This window comes from Miscanthus floridulus, chromosome 8, assembly GCF_019320115.1.
Source record: "Miscanthus floridulus cultivar M001 chromosome 8, ASM1932011v1, whole genome shotgun sequence".
NCBI classification, from domain to species: domain Eukaryota; kingdom Viridiplantae; phylum Streptophyta; class Magnoliopsida; order Poales; family Poaceae; genus Miscanthus; species Miscanthus floridulus.
In genome coordinates this window covers 162,297,367-162,313,401 of record NC_089587.1, presented here as the reverse complement: position 1 = coordinate 162,313,401, position 16,035 = coordinate 162,297,367, and the positions used below count along the sequence as shown (strand labels likewise).

Sequence of the window (16,035 nt, the reverse complement as noted above, 5' to 3'; positions counted from 1 at the left end):
GACAGACGAGGATCGTGAGTACCGTGAGGAGTACGGAGATGACTACACTGGAGGTGCCACATCCCACCCAATCTTGTAGCACCTATTACGCATGGCTAATATAAAACTGCTATTGCTTTACTTTACTGCTACAATCATACTATGATAGGACTTGCATGGTAGTATGCTTTCTGGATGGCCTTTACCTTAACGCAACCTTACCCCTGCTCACCCTGCTATTAGGCTAGACACACGCTTGCTGCTATATTACTTATTACTTCTACTACGCTTGTACTACGTTGATGCATGGTGGAAACTGGTGTTAACTGGACTATGGGGAGAGTGCTGCGTGTGTGATTTGGGTACGTGGAGGGTGAGGGTTGAGTCGACCAAGTTGGAGTATACGACGAGCCTGGGGCAAGTCTTGCCATGGGGTGCTACCTGGGCACCCCTGGAATGGATACCTGTGGTGGGTAAATGGTATATGAGGTGGTCCTAGGTGTGAACCTGTGATGAAAGGAGCCCGGGACGGAGGTGTTGTGGTGGCACGGTAAATGGAAACCCTGATGAAGACATTCTGGCTTAGTCACCCCTAAGGACTTACTAGTACTCAGATTCACCGGGAAGCCTTACGTACCACTCGCCCTATATGGTGCGGGACGGCCGGACTACTTGGTAGGATATTGCCACTACTGCTAGGTTGATAGCGGACAGTGTAGGGAGGCACGGGGCACGGAGGATTTCCCCCACACCCTTCCGAGACTTCATGGAGACCTTGTGGAACCGGCTCATGACTCACAGTTTCAGCCACCCCAGACTAGACTTGGGGTGTACCAGGGCTGAATGGTAGAGTGGCATTATCCTAGGCTAGCAAGCGGCTAGAATCAACCCAGTTGACGACGGTCAGCAAGGAAGGCGGATCTTGTGGTTATGTAAAACCTCTGCAGAGTGTATGGTTGATCGATCGATACATGTGCCGACTTGTTGGCTATGGACCTTTCCTGGGTTTCGCTTAAACTAGATAGTGAGATGAGTCCTTCTTTTTCTTCCCCTGTGAGAGAGTGTCAGTCGTAGCCAGGGGCTATGGGCCATGAGGCAGTGCCGAGAGGGAGTCGGCCTGTCGACTGAGCGATGTATGATGATGATGGAGATGGTGGTATATCGATCCCAGGATCGAAACCTGGCTCTGGAATGGAAATGGGGTGGAATGTGTGTGGGAATGGTGTTAAAACTTGACCAACTATTATTATATACTTGATATGCTACTGCATAGGAAACCCCAGCCTTATAGGTTCCTTTGATTATATCCAACCTGCATCCAATTTCCACAAAGCAATGCTCATAGGGTTGGGAGTGGCCAGTACAAATCGTACTGATAAATTTTGGCACACAGGTTCTGCTGAGGAGTATAGCTCCGAGGAGTTTGACAGTTGAGGGGTTCGTGCCTACGCTCGAGTTTGGTGATCTTATCTTCAAGCTGTTTCTGAATGAATGCTACTTTTGATTCCGCTAATGCGGCGATGTAATAATTTATGTAATTCCGCACTATTTGTACTCTGATACTATCGTTGTATGGATGTGATATTCGACTCGAATTTGGGTAATATGATCTACAACGGTCTTATTACACTTCGACGCTGTGGATTTCCCTTTGCGGAAATCGGGGTCGCTTCAAGCACCGCGTGCAAGCTCACCGGAGCTCCGCCGCCACCCTCCATCGCCGTGGTCGAACCTAACCCGACCACTACAGGCCACGATAGAGCGCGAGATAGATTCACCGTAGTTCAGTTATGTTCATTCGAGCTCTAGGTTGAGCCGCCGTGGCTTCCACCGGCGTAACGCCGCCGTTCCGCCCTGCCGAGCCGCCATGGCCGCCGCCATCGTCGCTAGCACCGATGAGAGGTCCCACCAAGTAGTCCAATCGCCGTGTTAGGTCATGGGGATCACCTAGTGAAGATGTCATTACCAGCGAGTTCGCCGTCGGTGAGCTCTGGCCGCGCCAGTAGCATAGCGCCGCCTGCTCTATTCTCGTCTCACTGACGCGTGGGTCCTCTGTCAGGCGGGTCCCAACGGTCAGCGGCAGTGAGAGTATAGGATAGTTCATTTAATTCCAGATTTTGTACTATTTTGTAATATTTGTATCTCCAATTTTGTAGCTTCAAAAATTGTGAAATAAATTTGGTAGTGTTCCTTAGGAAGTGTAGTATTTAGGAAAAATATAGTCTTGATACTTACAGTAGAACATGATGCACTTGTTAACATATATGCATTCGCAATATCTTATGCCATATTCATGGATCTAGGATCAGAGGAAGAAATAACGTTGCTGGAATTCGACGAAGTAGAGGAAGGGGACCAGCAGGAGAATCCTCAAGTCGTAGCTCCCGAAGGCATGGAGTAGAATCCTGAAGAGCTTCCGGAGTGTCCTGACCACCGCCCCACTTCCTTTCTGCGAGGCAAGCCCTGGAGCATTCTAAGTCTCCCAGTATTTTACAAATGATTACTTAAGTACTTATGATTGATGCATTAGGTTATAAGAGTTGAATGGAACCACTTGATGCATATAAATTCCTTGCCCAGATATTACACCTTTAACCGGTATAGGTCCAGGATCGAACATATGCTTAGCCATGCTTAGACCGGTAGAAGTCGGGTGATGTCCTGTCACCTACGAGATATAGGTGGATACCGGAGCACGGTTGGCTATATTTGCTATCGTGGAACGAAACCATGGGGTAAAAGAAAATCGAGGCCGGGCGGAGTCTATGCATAGGTTGACTCATGTGATTCCGTCTAAGCCAATTAAGGACCGTACCGTTGTTGGCGCTTCTGACAAGATTGAACGCATGCCTATCACTTAGCTAGCTGGATAACTCATTCCGACCACGAAGCCAAGTAGCTCAACTCAGGCCAAGACCCATTCTGTTGTGCGCTCCTTGTGGGGGGCGATCAGACTGAGCCCAAGGGTAGGCTAGGCCTGAACATCCTGGCATCTAGTGTTCCAGATTGTGCAGCGCGGTACGGACCCGCGAAATGTGGACCTGAGTTGTACCAAAGGTGACCTAAGGCTGCCTTCGCGCGGTATGCCTGGGTTTGTGTTAGGAATAAATTCCTAGCTGGTTGAAATCGATTCGAATCGCCGTCTCTCCCGGATAGTGAGAAACTTGGCTAGTCCCAACATCGTAGTAACTGTGTTATGGAACATGATGGTTCGGAGGAATACAGAATTACAATACCTGCTATGGTTACTATTGTATGCTTTTAAATTGATATACCACATGTTTGGCATAGGATAGTTGCTAATCTAGAGATAGATAGTTATAATTAACTCGATAAAGGAATCATAATTGTACAACTAAGTCAATTGCTTTTATGCAAAATGTTGTCAAGCTATCTCCACTTATATAGCCTTGCATAATCCTTGGAGTCGATTTATTTCTGGTTTATGACGGGTAAGTCTAGCTGAGTACCTTCTCGTACTCAGGGTTTTATTTCCCATTATTGCAGATGGCACTGTGTATCATGGTTATTGCAAGAGTTGCTTCTATCCTACCATGGATGAGGAGTAAGACTTAGGTAGGCTTCTTTATTAATCCTTATCCTTGCTTTTGTGGACCGTGATCCTACTTGGCACTTTATCAAACTATGTTGGAAACTTTATTTTCGAACGTAATTGCTTTTGCTTTATCTATCAAACTCGGTTTGTAATAACTTTTATTCGTACTCTGATGATGAAAATGTATCTATGAACTTCATGTAATATGTGGCATGTATGTTGAATCCTGTACGATCTTGGTTGTTGTAATCGTTTATCGAGACCCGTCGTGGTACTCGACGGACTACCGGGTTTATATGGGTTCAAGTATGACAGTGCGACCGCTTGCGGGCTGCCATTGTACTTGTACTCTTATAAATTGGTTGGTTCTGCGACATCGATGGCAATGCGTAGGCCGTTGATGAGTGCTTCATACTCAGCCACATTATTCGATGAGGGGAAATGGAGACGAACCATGTACCTCATGCGTACCCCAAGGGGCAATACGAAGACCAGCCCTGTGCCGGTGCCCTTCTTCATCAGCGATCCATCGAAGTACATGGTCCAGTACTCTTGATCGATGGTCGCCGGTGGCATTTGGACCTCAGTCCATTCCACGATGAAGTCAGCCAACACCTAGGACTTGATCGTCGTTCAGGAGGCATATGTAATGCCCTGATCCATCAACTCAAGTGTCCACTTTGCGGTTCTTCCTGTGGTGTCCTAGTTTTGGACGACCTCACCGAGGGGGAACGACATCACGACCGTCACCGGGTGTGATTCGAAGTAGTGGCGTAGCTTCCTCTTGGTGATGAGGACGACGTACAAGAGCTTCTGGATTTGGGAGTAGCAGGTCTTAGAGTCAGATAGTAGCTCGCTGATGAAGTAAACAGGGCGCTGAACCTTGAGGGCGTGCCCCTCTTGTTCCCGCTCCACTACTAGGGCGACGCTGACCACTTGCATGGTGGCCGCTATGTATAGTAGAAGGGATTCTCCTTCGGTTGGAGGAACCAAGATCAGGGCCTTTGTCAGAAGCAGTTTGACCATGTCAAGTGCCTCCTGGGCCTCAGATGTCCATTCGAATTGGTCAACTTTCTTCAAGAGTCGATAAAGGGGGAGGCCTCATTTGCCGAGGCGCGAGATGAATCGGCTGAGTGCGGTGAGGCACCCTATGACCCGCTGAACCCCCTTTATGTTTAGAATCAGGCCCATCCTTGTAATGGCTGAAATTTTCTTCGGGTTGGCTTCGATGTCACGCTCATAGGCGATGAAGCCGAGCAACATGCCCCTCGGGACCTCAAAAACACACTTCTCAGGATTGAGTTTGATGCCATTCGCTCGGAGTTTTGCAAAGGTCTGCTCAAGATCGGCAATGAGGTGGTCAGTCTATTTGGACTTAACCACGATGTCGTCAACGTAGGACTCAATGGTCCACCCGATGAGGTCCCTGAAACACTTGAGCATGCAATGCTGACATGTAGCCCTAGCGTTCTTCAGACCGAACGACATTGAGACATAGCAGAACGATCCAAAGGGGGTGATGAAAGATGTCGTGAGCTGGTCGGACTCTTTCATCGTGATTTGATGGTAACCGGAGTATGCATCAGGGAAGCAGAGGGTTTCACACCTCGAGGTAGAGTCAACTATTTGGTCTATGCGCGGCAAAGGAAATGGATCCTTTGGGCATGCTTTGTTGAGACCTATATAGTCGACACACATCCTCCATTTCCCACTCTTCTTTCATACAAGAACGGGATTGGCTAACCACTCTGGGTGGTATACTTCCTTGATGAATCCGGCCACCGAAAGTTTTGCTATCTCCTCACCGATGACCCTACGTTTCTCCTCATCGAAGCAACGTAGGCATTGCTTCACTAGCTTGGAGCCTGGGCAGATCTTTAAGCTATGCTTGGCGACTTCCCTTGGGATGCCTGACATATCCGAGGGTTTCCACATGAATATGTCTCGGTTAGCTCAGAGGAATTCGACGAGTGCGCCTTCCTATTTGGAGGAAAGCGTGGTACCAACGCGCACCGTTTTACCCTTGGTGCTCCCGAGGTCTATGAGGACTTCTTTAGAGCCCTCTACAGGCTTGAAAGACCCAGTCTACTTCTTGGCATCGGGTGCTTCTTCGGTGACCTCCTCCCTAAGGGCGGTGAGTTCCCTGGAGGCGACGATTGCTGCAGCATGACCGCAGCACTCAACTTCACACTCATAGGCGCGCTAAAAGGAGGTGCCAATGGTGATAACCCCATGGGGGGCCGGTATTTTTAGCTTGAGGTATGTATAGTTGGGGACGGCCATGAACTTTGCGTAGCATGGTTGTCCCAAGATGGCGTGGAAGGTTCCAAGGAACCCAACCACCTCGAAGGTGAGGGTTTTGGTCCTGTAATTGAACTGATCCCCAAAGGTAATAGGCAGATCGATCTGCCCAAGCGGCATGGCCTGCTTTCCATGCACGATGCCGTGGAAAGGTGCTCCGGTTGGGTGGAGGCATGTTCGGTCGATGCCCATTTCGTCAAGCGTCGGCGTATATGATGTTGAGGCTGCTGCCTCCATCCATCAGTACTTTGGTGAGCCGCTTCGGATCGACGATCGGGTCGACCACGAGCGGATATCTCCTTGGATGCGGGACGCTCTCCGGGTGGTCAGTTCGATCGAAGGTTATGGCGGACTCTGACCACCGGAGAAAGGCAGGCATAGCCAGTTTGATCGTTTAGACCTCGCGGCGCGTGACCTTCTGACGGTGTTTGGAGTCGTAGGCCACTGATCCTCCGAAGATCATGACGCAGCCATCTGGCGTCAGAAAGCCATCGTCCTTCTCCTCGGCGTCGTCCACGGTGGGGGCAGGGTCCTTTCTGTGCTCCCCTTTGTTGGAGCCTCCGGACAAGAACCGCCGCATGAGGCTGCAGTCCTTGAGCAGATGCTTAACCGGGAAGGCATGGTTTGGCCATGGCCCCTCGAGTAATTTTTTGAAGTGGTTCGGAGTACCTTCCATAGGCTTCTGACCACCCTTGCGGTCAGCAGTGGCCACAAGAGAGTTCTTGCGCCGTTGCTTCTTGTTCTTCCTTTTGGCGGAATGATTAGAGGCGCCTTCACCGGCGCCCTCGTCTCGCCTTGCCTTGCCCTCGAGACGATCGAAGATCGCTCTGACCGTCTCTTCTCCTGAGGCGTGGCTGGTGGCGATGTCCAGGAGTTCCTTAGTGGTTCGTGGGCCCTTGTGTCCCAGTTTATGAACCAAAGACTCGTAGGTAGTCCCGAACACGAAGGCTCCTATAATGTCAGCGTTGATGACGTTAGGGAGATCGTTGCACTATCGGGAGAAGCGCCGGATGTACCCATAGAGGGTCTCACCGGTCTTCTATCGGCAGTTCTTGAGGTCCAATGGGTTCCTAGGGCGCTTGTATGTGACCTGGAAGTTCCCCACAAAGATCTCCTTCAGATCCGCCCAACTCTGGATTGCGTTAGATGGTAGGTGCTCCAACCACGCTCATGCCGAATCGGCCAAGAATAGTGGAAGGTTGCGGATAATGAAGTCATCATTATCCGCACCACCGGCTTGGCAGGCAAGCCGGTAGTCTTTGAGCCATAATCCGGGGTTTGTTTCCCCAGAGTATTTTGGGATATTGGTCAGTGGTTGGTACCTTGGCGAAAAAGCAATGTTGAGGATGTGATGGCCAAAGGCCTGAGGGCCCAGTAGTCCAGGGCTCGAACTTCGGTCCTCACCACTATCATAGTGTCTGCCATGACGAGGATGATAGCCACGGTGGGCTCCTTGTCTCCGGTCGCTGTAGGTACGTCTGCAGGCGTCGAGAGTGCTACATGCGCACAGTTACGGCCGAGATGGTGATGCACTGAGACAGCGGCGCATTGCCTGCCTCCCTATGTTGTCTGGTGGACCAACGCGTCCCTATCGGGACGCTCGGAGGGCGTGCGCTGGCTGGCGTCAAGCTCACGTCGCCGAGACAACAAGCTATCTGCCTGGTGCGCCGCCGCACGCTTGAGCAGCGTGCAAATCTTACGGTGGGCCTGACGATCCTCGGGCGTCGAGCCTCTGGAAGGCCATGGAGCAAGGCCATCATGGCGGCGATGTTCTGGCTCGCGCGGGCGAAGTGAGGAAGGGCTTCATCGTTGGTGATGATCCTTTGGTTTACATCATGGGCCTTGGCACGTGCGCGCCCACCGTCTCCACGACGCTCAATCTCCCAATCGAGCTCCATGCATTCTTGCACAAGCTGGAGTCATGCTTCCTCGATCTCCCGCTGTCGGGCTTTCAACTGCTCCACCCCCACATGAGGTGGGGCCGCTATCTCCGCTTCGGTTTCATCGCCGAGGTTGTCCGTCGGGGTAGCCTCCTCCACGGGGATGCTTTCAATGTGTCCCTTGGGGTTAGCCATCATGAAGCATTCCTGGGAGGGGTGTTGGCTCCTCTTGCTGGAGTTAGAACCAGAGGACAACCCCGACTCCTCTATGAGGAGGTTGTGGAGAGATTCTGTGACATGTTCGATTACCCCCATGAACTCATTGTTCGTGGGCGACAGGATCATGTGTCGTGCCACAAGGTGGATAACGGTCTCCGCAACGTTGCGGAGACCAAACGGAAGCGCTGTCGGGGCGCTCCGTATGTGGTGTTCTGGAGAGAGGGATCCTCCTCCAGCAAACCATGCCATGTCATTGGCATCGGAAAGGGTGAGGCGGTGTTGGTTCTCCCTGGACTGCTAGGGTCCCGGGGAGACACCGAGCTGGCGCTCAAGCCTCTCGTGGTTGAGGCTGATGGAGGGAAGAGATTGGATGGCGACGTGAGCCAATGCCAACTCTCCTCCCACCATGATGATGAAGTCTAGATTCCCAAAGCGCACGTGTGTGCCTGAGACCCAGCTGATTCTGTGGCTAGCCATCCATGGCCTAATGTTTAACGTCGGAATGCGCAAAGGTCCCCTACCTAGCGCGCCAACTATAGGTGTTTCGAGTAAACACCAACTAGTAAATTTGTATTTGTTGCGCGTTAGGCCCGGATGGTGTGCTAAAAGACACGAGGTTTATACTAGTTCGGGCAGAATGTCCCTACGTCTAGTCTGCTGTTGCTGCTCGTGTTATCAACATTGAAAGGTTCATAGTAGGGGGTACAAACGGTCGAGAGAGGGATAGGTCCCAAGTCTCTGATGGAAAGGTCGAACGAGTACTGAGAGCTCGGTTGCTGCTCAGCTGTGTGTAATGTGGTGTGTGGTGTGTCGAATTGATCCTTCCTCTTAGTGGGGTGCCCTGCCCTCCCTTTTATAGATCAAGGGGGAGCAGGGATTACAGATGGGAGAAAGAGGAAAAACTAGAGGCAGAGAAGGTCCTTTGAAGGTGTCGGGTCTTCCTTTTCCTTTGAGCCTGCCCCGCTGACACGACAGACGGTGCCAGGGATAGCACGTTCGCTGATCCTGATAGGGCCATACTCTGGCTTCGTTCAGCAAGTGGTCATGTCCCGTCCCGTCCCGTCCCGGCGGACGACGCGACGCACCAGGGTGCTGAGCCACGACCCTATGGGGAGTAGATGGCGTAGAGGCCCCATGTTCATTACTGCAGATGACATGAGTTTCATTCTTGGACCATAGTGGTTGTCGTATGTTGCCGTCAGGATTCGTGTCCGAGGGTAAATGCCAGTGCCCATAACAATGTAGGATAAATGTCGACGCCCACAACACTGTTTGGGCCCTGACATGCCTAGAAGGGCTTAAAGCGCTCGTCTGGTCATGTCCTGATGGTACTTCCCTATAGGCGTGCAGGGTATGGTCCTCGGTATTACGGTTGACTTGAGTGCCCCGTCTTATCTGCACGCGTAGTTATGTAGGAGTAGCGTATAGACATCGGGCGAGGCAGAGTCTGCCCCCAGATGTTGGGTGAGGCGAAGCCCAGCCCCTAGACATCGGGCGAGGTGGAGCCGGCCCTCGGACGTCGTGCGAGGCGGAGCCAGCCCTCGAACAACGGGCGAGGCGGAGGCTGCCCTCGAACGTCGGGCGAGGCGGAGCCTGCCCTCGAACGTCGGGCGAGGCAGAACCTGTCCCTAGACGTTGGGCGAGGTGGAGCCCGCCCTTGGACTCCCGGCGAGGCGGAGCCTACCCTCAGACGTCGAGCGAGGCGAAGCCCGCCCTCGGACGTCAAGCGAGGTGGAGCCTAGCCCCTGGACGTCGGGCGAGGTGGAGCCCAGCCCCTAGACATCGGACGAGGCGGAGCCCGCCCTCGGTTGTCGGGCGAGGCGGAGCCTGCCCTCAGACATCAGGCGAGGCGGAGCCCGCCCTCGGTCATCGAGCGAAGCGGAGTTTGCCCCCAGACGTCGGGCGAGGCGGAGTTCAGCCCTGGGGGGCCGGGCGAGGCGGAGCCAGCCCTCGGGGGCCGGGCGAGGCGAAGCCAATCTTCAGTTGTTCGGGCAAGAAGTGTAGTTGCGTTCTCGTCTTTTTTGGAAGCATCAACGTTTGATGGTTATTAGCTCCCCCTCTTTGGGTACCCTGGTATTTGGTGCCCAACCTACTTCCTCCTAAAAATTAGCACAAATCTTAAAGCAAGTTGTAATTTTTTTTGAGAAACTAAAGCAAGCTGTAATTGATTAACCAAATGTTAATTACTTTCCAGTTGGGCCCTGTATGGGCTGACGCCTCCTATGCCCGGCCCGTACCCAATCACGTTCTCCTCCAACCTCTCCATCTCCTTTCTTCGCGAAGCGTTTATTTCCACGCGTAAAGCACCAACCGGCGGCGGTTGACAATGGGGCGATCCTCGACGACTGCGGGGTATCAAGCCATCAACAACATCTCCTAGTACATGTCCCCCTCCCGTCGGCATGGCTCTGCAAGTGCTCTAGTACCCTGCCGTTCCGCCAAGCTTGATGCCGCCGGACGTTTTTTTTACAAAGAGCATGTTAGATTTAATATATGGGCCTGGCCCATATAATATAATCAAACAAATCCTAGGGCCATAGTAAGTAGTTACGGTGTACAATAGTAATCTCGAATTGGATTTTAACTTTTGTTGATTCAACTTAAATAGGTAAACCACTTGTGCACCTATTGAGAAGTTGAGAGAGAATGAAGGGTGTGCCACGCTCACGCACCCCACCGCCGAGCTGAGGCGTGGCGAGCGTGTGTGTGTGTCACGACATGTCCACGGATATTTTTGCCACTCACTCGGGATGGTCAAGAGCTCGCGGATCAGTACGGTGAGGAACGGTCTTCTGGACTCGTGGATTTGTAAATTGAGGAACGGTCGTGGGGAGTTGTGGGCGCCTCTCTCACTACGACTCAACACACCACCACCTTAACCCTCTTCTGTCGAGCCTCCTCAGAGCTTCCCCGTCCCAAACTCTGCGCGCACAGAGAGCTGGGAGAGTAGGCCTCCGAAACCACGTCCATGCGACACGTGCTCGGGTGTGTGCGGGCGATTAGGTTTTTGCGGAGCGCCGCCGCGACTGCTTGTCTCCGAATCGCCATCATCTGCCTCGTGCAAGCCCTCGCCACCGGATCGTCTACCTCTGAGATCGCCGGATCATCTTCTTCCTTGTGCTCGTTCGAGTTGAGGAGCTACACTGCGAACATCTCTCTGCATCGCCTGTGGTCCACGACATCGAGCAACGTACTATGGCAACTAGTGTGAATGGAGCCACCAATGCCTTGAGCATGGGTCCCTCCGCTGTATATAAATTCTTATCTAAACTCATGATGATTAATATTATTTATTCCAATGATCAGTATGTTCACTGCCACTAGTAGTTTACACGTGCATATATTTGTTGTCATAAATTTACTACTATTTTCTTGGATTAAATATAACAAGAAATTGCCTAAATTCTTAACGGAGCCATCGCTGCGTTGGGGTCAAGAGCTCGCGGATCTGTACGGTGAGGAACGGTCTTCTGGACTTGCGGATTTGTACGGTGAGGAACAGTTGTGGGGAGTTGTGGGCGCCTCTCTCACTACGACTCAACACACCGCCATCCTAACCGTGCTCTGTCGAGCCTCCTCAGAGCTTCCCCGTCCCAACCTCTACGCGCACAGAGAGCTAGGAGAGCAGGCCTCCGAAACCTCGTCCATGCGACTCGTGCTCGGGTGTGTGCGGGCGATTCGGTTTTTGGGAAGCGCCGCCGCGACTGCTCGTCTCCGAATCGCCGTCCTCTTCCTCGCGCAAGCCCTCGCCGCCAGATCGTCTACCTCCGAGATCGCCGGATCGTCTTCTTCCTGGTGCTTGTTCGAGTCGAGGAGCTACACTGCAAACATCTCCCTGCATCGTCTGTGGTCCACGACATCGAGCAACTCACCATGGCAACTAGTGTGAATGGAGCCACCAATGCCTTGAGTATGGGCCCCTCCGCTGGATATAAATCCTTATCTAAACTCATGATGATTAATATTATTTATTCCAATGATCAGTATGTTCACTGCCACTAGTAGTTTATACGTGTCTACATTTGTTGTCATAAATTTACTACTATTTTTTTGGATTAAATATAACAAGAAATTGCCTAAATTCTTAGCAGAGCCATCGCTGCGTTGGGGGTCAACCGTGACAACGCACGGCAGGGCACCCCGCCACAGCAATGATCGCATGTTCATGCGTCGAATTCTATATGGCCAGCAAAGCCGCAATCGAATGAGAATCTTTAGCACGATCCACCGCTGTGCTTGTGCACATGCACATTTCTTTTGATTTTTGAGTTGGCGAGGGGCACACACCGGTTGTTGGTTGTGCTCTCTGGAGCCCCATCCCTTTAACAATTAGGATTCGAAGTCAAAAGCGCCAACAGCAAACTTATGAAGATGTATATATGAGCATGAATGCGGCATCCTCTAATCCGGCCGGGCACCAGCTCCAGCAGCAACTTACTCGATCTAATCAAGGAGACATACATGGAGGAGTCCCATGACATCGTCATCGTAGGTGGTGGCATCTGCGGCCTCGCCACCGCTCTTGCACTCCACCGGTAACATCACATCCATGGCTGGCTGCTTTAGTTTCCTCGGCTTGATATGGCAGCATTTCAGCCCCTTCGTCTCAAATTCCCCATTTATTCTTCCTCTTTAGTACTCCGTATTAGAGTAAGCATTTCAGTTTATGTCTACTTTCACAATATCGTGGTGTATGTCTCTACCTGCAAATGGTAAAAGCTTGAATGCATTCAAGTTGCGATTTCTGAAGTAGGAGTAGCTGCCATGCCAACAACAATGCAATCTGCTGCTGATTTGCATCCTGGAAAGGGATTGCGAGCCTTGTGTTGGAGAAGTCGGAGACTTTGAGAGTAGATGGCGGCTCCATCGGTGTCCATGTCAATGGATGGCGTGTTCTGGAGCAACTCGGGATTGCTGCAGAGCTCCGGGAGACTGCCAACCTTGTCACCGCGTAAGTTTCTACTTTCTAGCCATGCAAATTTTCCTCTGCGTGCTCTGAAATTAATCTATTCTTAGTATAGAATGCCAAATCTTCTCGCAACCAGCATTTACCATTGCCTTGATCCTGATAACTCCCGTCCGAAATACTCCATATTAGGATAACTTCATATGTTTGAGATTAGTAAAACTTCGAGAACTTCCATCAAACTTAAAAGTGGAATCGGGTAGGTAGTAGAATTAGGAACGAGATGTTCATTCAGGAAGAGAAGACTGACCTTTCGTACCAAATGCCATCAGATTCAGAATCAGTAGAGCTTGCTTTGTGACTGTCATTTGTTTCCAGGTTTCACGACGTGTGGCAGGAAGAAGAGAAGAGCACCCTGACACCCGTCAGGTAGTAACTAGCTAACCGTCACAAAGAGCCCTTGTAAGATGCAATCCTATACAGCCGGAGTGATTATCATTAACTTTGATCTCTCTGTCACTTGGTCCTTGCCTAGAAAGGAGCTCCGATGGTTAAAGAGGAAGGATCTGCTCGAGACGATGGCCAAGAACGTACCTGCAGGAGCGATCCGTTTGGGTTGCCACATCACAGCGATCCATCCGTCAGATCCCGGCGCGGTCCTTACCACACCGGGTGGCAGTATCATCAGGGCCAAGGCAGCATCAATCGATCTTATCTTAACTCCTACAACATGATCCATTTTTATCCCCCTTAATTAACCTTGGTCTGAATTCTTTTGTTGATATAGGAGTACTCCCATCTTGCAGGTGTTGATTGGCTGTGACGGCTCTAACTCAGTGGTGGCGAAGTATTTAGGCCTGTCTCCGGCAAAATCAACCCCTCGCACGTTTCTGCGTGGATTCACAAGGTATCCGCACGGACATCCCTTTGGAGACCATTTTCTGCGCCTGAGGGGCAAGCGTTTCTTCGTTGGGCGCTCTCCCATCACCGACACTCTCGTCAGTTTCTTTGTAGCCTGTCACATCCCTTCTGCAGGTAGGCACTACTGGCCATGCATGTTGATCACCTACCTCTTCCTTGGCCATGTCATCACTAAGATGCATGTCACCTATTGCATGCAGGCGACACCAGGGACATGCGTGCCACGAGGCATTCCGTGGTACAGAAGCTGGAAGGCCAGTGCCCCGCCGAGATCGTCGAGATGGTCCAGAACTCTGACCCTGAGTCGCTGAACGTGGTCACCAAGGTGTGGTACCGGCCGCCATGGCAGGTCGCGTTCGCCAGCTTCCGGAAGGGCACCGTGACGGTCGCTGGCGACGCCATGCACGCCATGGGGTCGTACATCGGCCAAGGAGGCTCGGCGGCGCTGGAGGACGCCCTCGTGCTCGCCCGGTCGCTGGCGCGAGCTGCCGCCGGGAGTGGTGGCGGCCGTGATGATGAGCCGTGCGAGAGGACGATGATAGTCGGTGCGGCGACGGCGATTGGGGGGTACGTTAGGGAGAGGAGGCTGAGGGTGGCGAGGCTGTCGTTGGAGGCTTTCGTCGTGGGGGAACTACTGCGAGCCAAGTCGCTGGCCACGAAGCTCGCCTGCTTGGGCATCCTGGCTCTCCTGGGCACCAAGGCACTCGGCCACACCAACTACGACTGCGGTCGCCTCTAACAGTGTTTTGCTTATTGTACCTTTTTATATCTAAAACAAGGGCCCGTTTGGGACGGCTTCAAGCGGCTCCGGCTTATCTGACAAAAGCACTGTATCAATACTGTAGCAAAAAGCCGGTTTTTCCTCTCCTACTTTTCTCTCTCACTGTAGCAAAAACACTGTAGCGCACGGGGAGAAGCCAGGAAGACTGGCTTCTGCGGCTTTGATGAACAGTGACAAGGGCAGTGAGAGGGAGAGGAGAGGAGAGAGAAAACCGGCTTTTTACTACAGTGTTGCTACAGTACTTTTGTCAGATGAGCCGGAGCCGCTTGAAGCCGTCCCAAACGGGCCCTAAATCTCTCTTTTTATTTTTTTATTATTGTGCTTTGCTTATTGTACCTTTTATCTAAAATTAAACTCTCTTTTTATATTTTTTTATTAAAAGCATGGATTCTTGATGATAGACCGTGCACTTAGCTAATGTAATAGCATAAACAATCGATTTGAGCTCGTAGCGCATATAGGGCTTAATAATATTTTAAAGAGTGAAATACAGTCTGTGTCTTTAATTAAACTTTTCTTATATTTTTATTTGGGTCTATGAGTGATCATCTGGATTCTTAACAACATGTTTAGATTAACGGTTGGCCCCATGCAGCATGGGTTGGTCCGGTGAATTTTTATGGAATCAATCGATTCTGCATTAGTGGCCTGCGGTTACTGCTCCATGGAATGGTTTAATGACGGATGTGGCCATGCCATTACTTAAACCAAACAGCGATGTAGGTTCGGAATGACCTAAATAATATGTTTTGGTTACGGATGTGGTCATGCCATTACTTAAACCAAACAGTGGTGTAGGTTCGGAATGACCTAAATATTTTTGTTTGTGAAAAAAGTCCTCTTATGAGTTTAATGGCATTTATCTATTGGTAATTATTTCATGATTTGACCGATTTGTACCTGCCGGTTAGCCATCTTTTTTTTTTTTTTTTGCTTTCTTATACCTACTCTATTGGTCCCAAAATAAGTGACGTTTTTTACTTTTAGACATCTTGTTTGACCGTATGTCTTATTCAAAAATTTTGTGTAAATATTATCTATTTTGTTATGACTTATTTTATTATTAAAGATGCTTTAATAATAATTATTTATATTATAGTTTGCATAAAAACTGAAAAAGACAAATGGTCAAATACGATATCCAAAAGTAAAAAAATGTTATTTATTTTTGGGACGAAGGGAGTAAGTTGTTAAGAAAATTGCAAGGAAGGACGCTTGTTGTCCAAGATTCTCTAGGAAAATGTTTGTCATGTCTCGTCTTGTCAGATGCCCTTCAGCCGAACGCTGTCATTTGTAATGTTTCGCCAAATGTCACAACTTGCTGCATTTTTCTGGGGTTTCGCCGTCTGGGGGCAAACATTAATGCATTATCAAGGTGTGACCATGCCCAATTGCCCATAATGCATTATCAAGGCGTGGAGAAGAGTTTTACATATACTACCAAGGTGCAAAATTAATGAAGCGCTGAGTATGACTGTGTCCATGCATGTAT

The 16,035-nt window shown here is 50.6% G+C and overlaps 1 protein-coding gene across 1 annotated transcript; it reads left to right on the top strand.

Moving 5' to 3' along the window:
- Positions 1-12,324: 12,324 nt before the first annotated feature.
- On the top strand, positions 12,325-14,501 carry LOC136473881 (monooxygenase 1-like). Its single transcript, XM_066471515.1, has 6 exons — positions 12,325-12,469; positions 12,739-12,886; positions 13,220-13,270; positions 13,377-13,536; positions 13,648-13,876; positions 13,939-14,501. The coding sequence occupies exons 1-6, from the start codon at positions 12,325-12,327 to the stop codon at positions 14,499-14,501; spliced, it is 1,296 nt and encodes a 431-aa protein (XP_066327612.1).
- Positions 14,502-16,035: the final 1,534 nt, after the last annotated feature.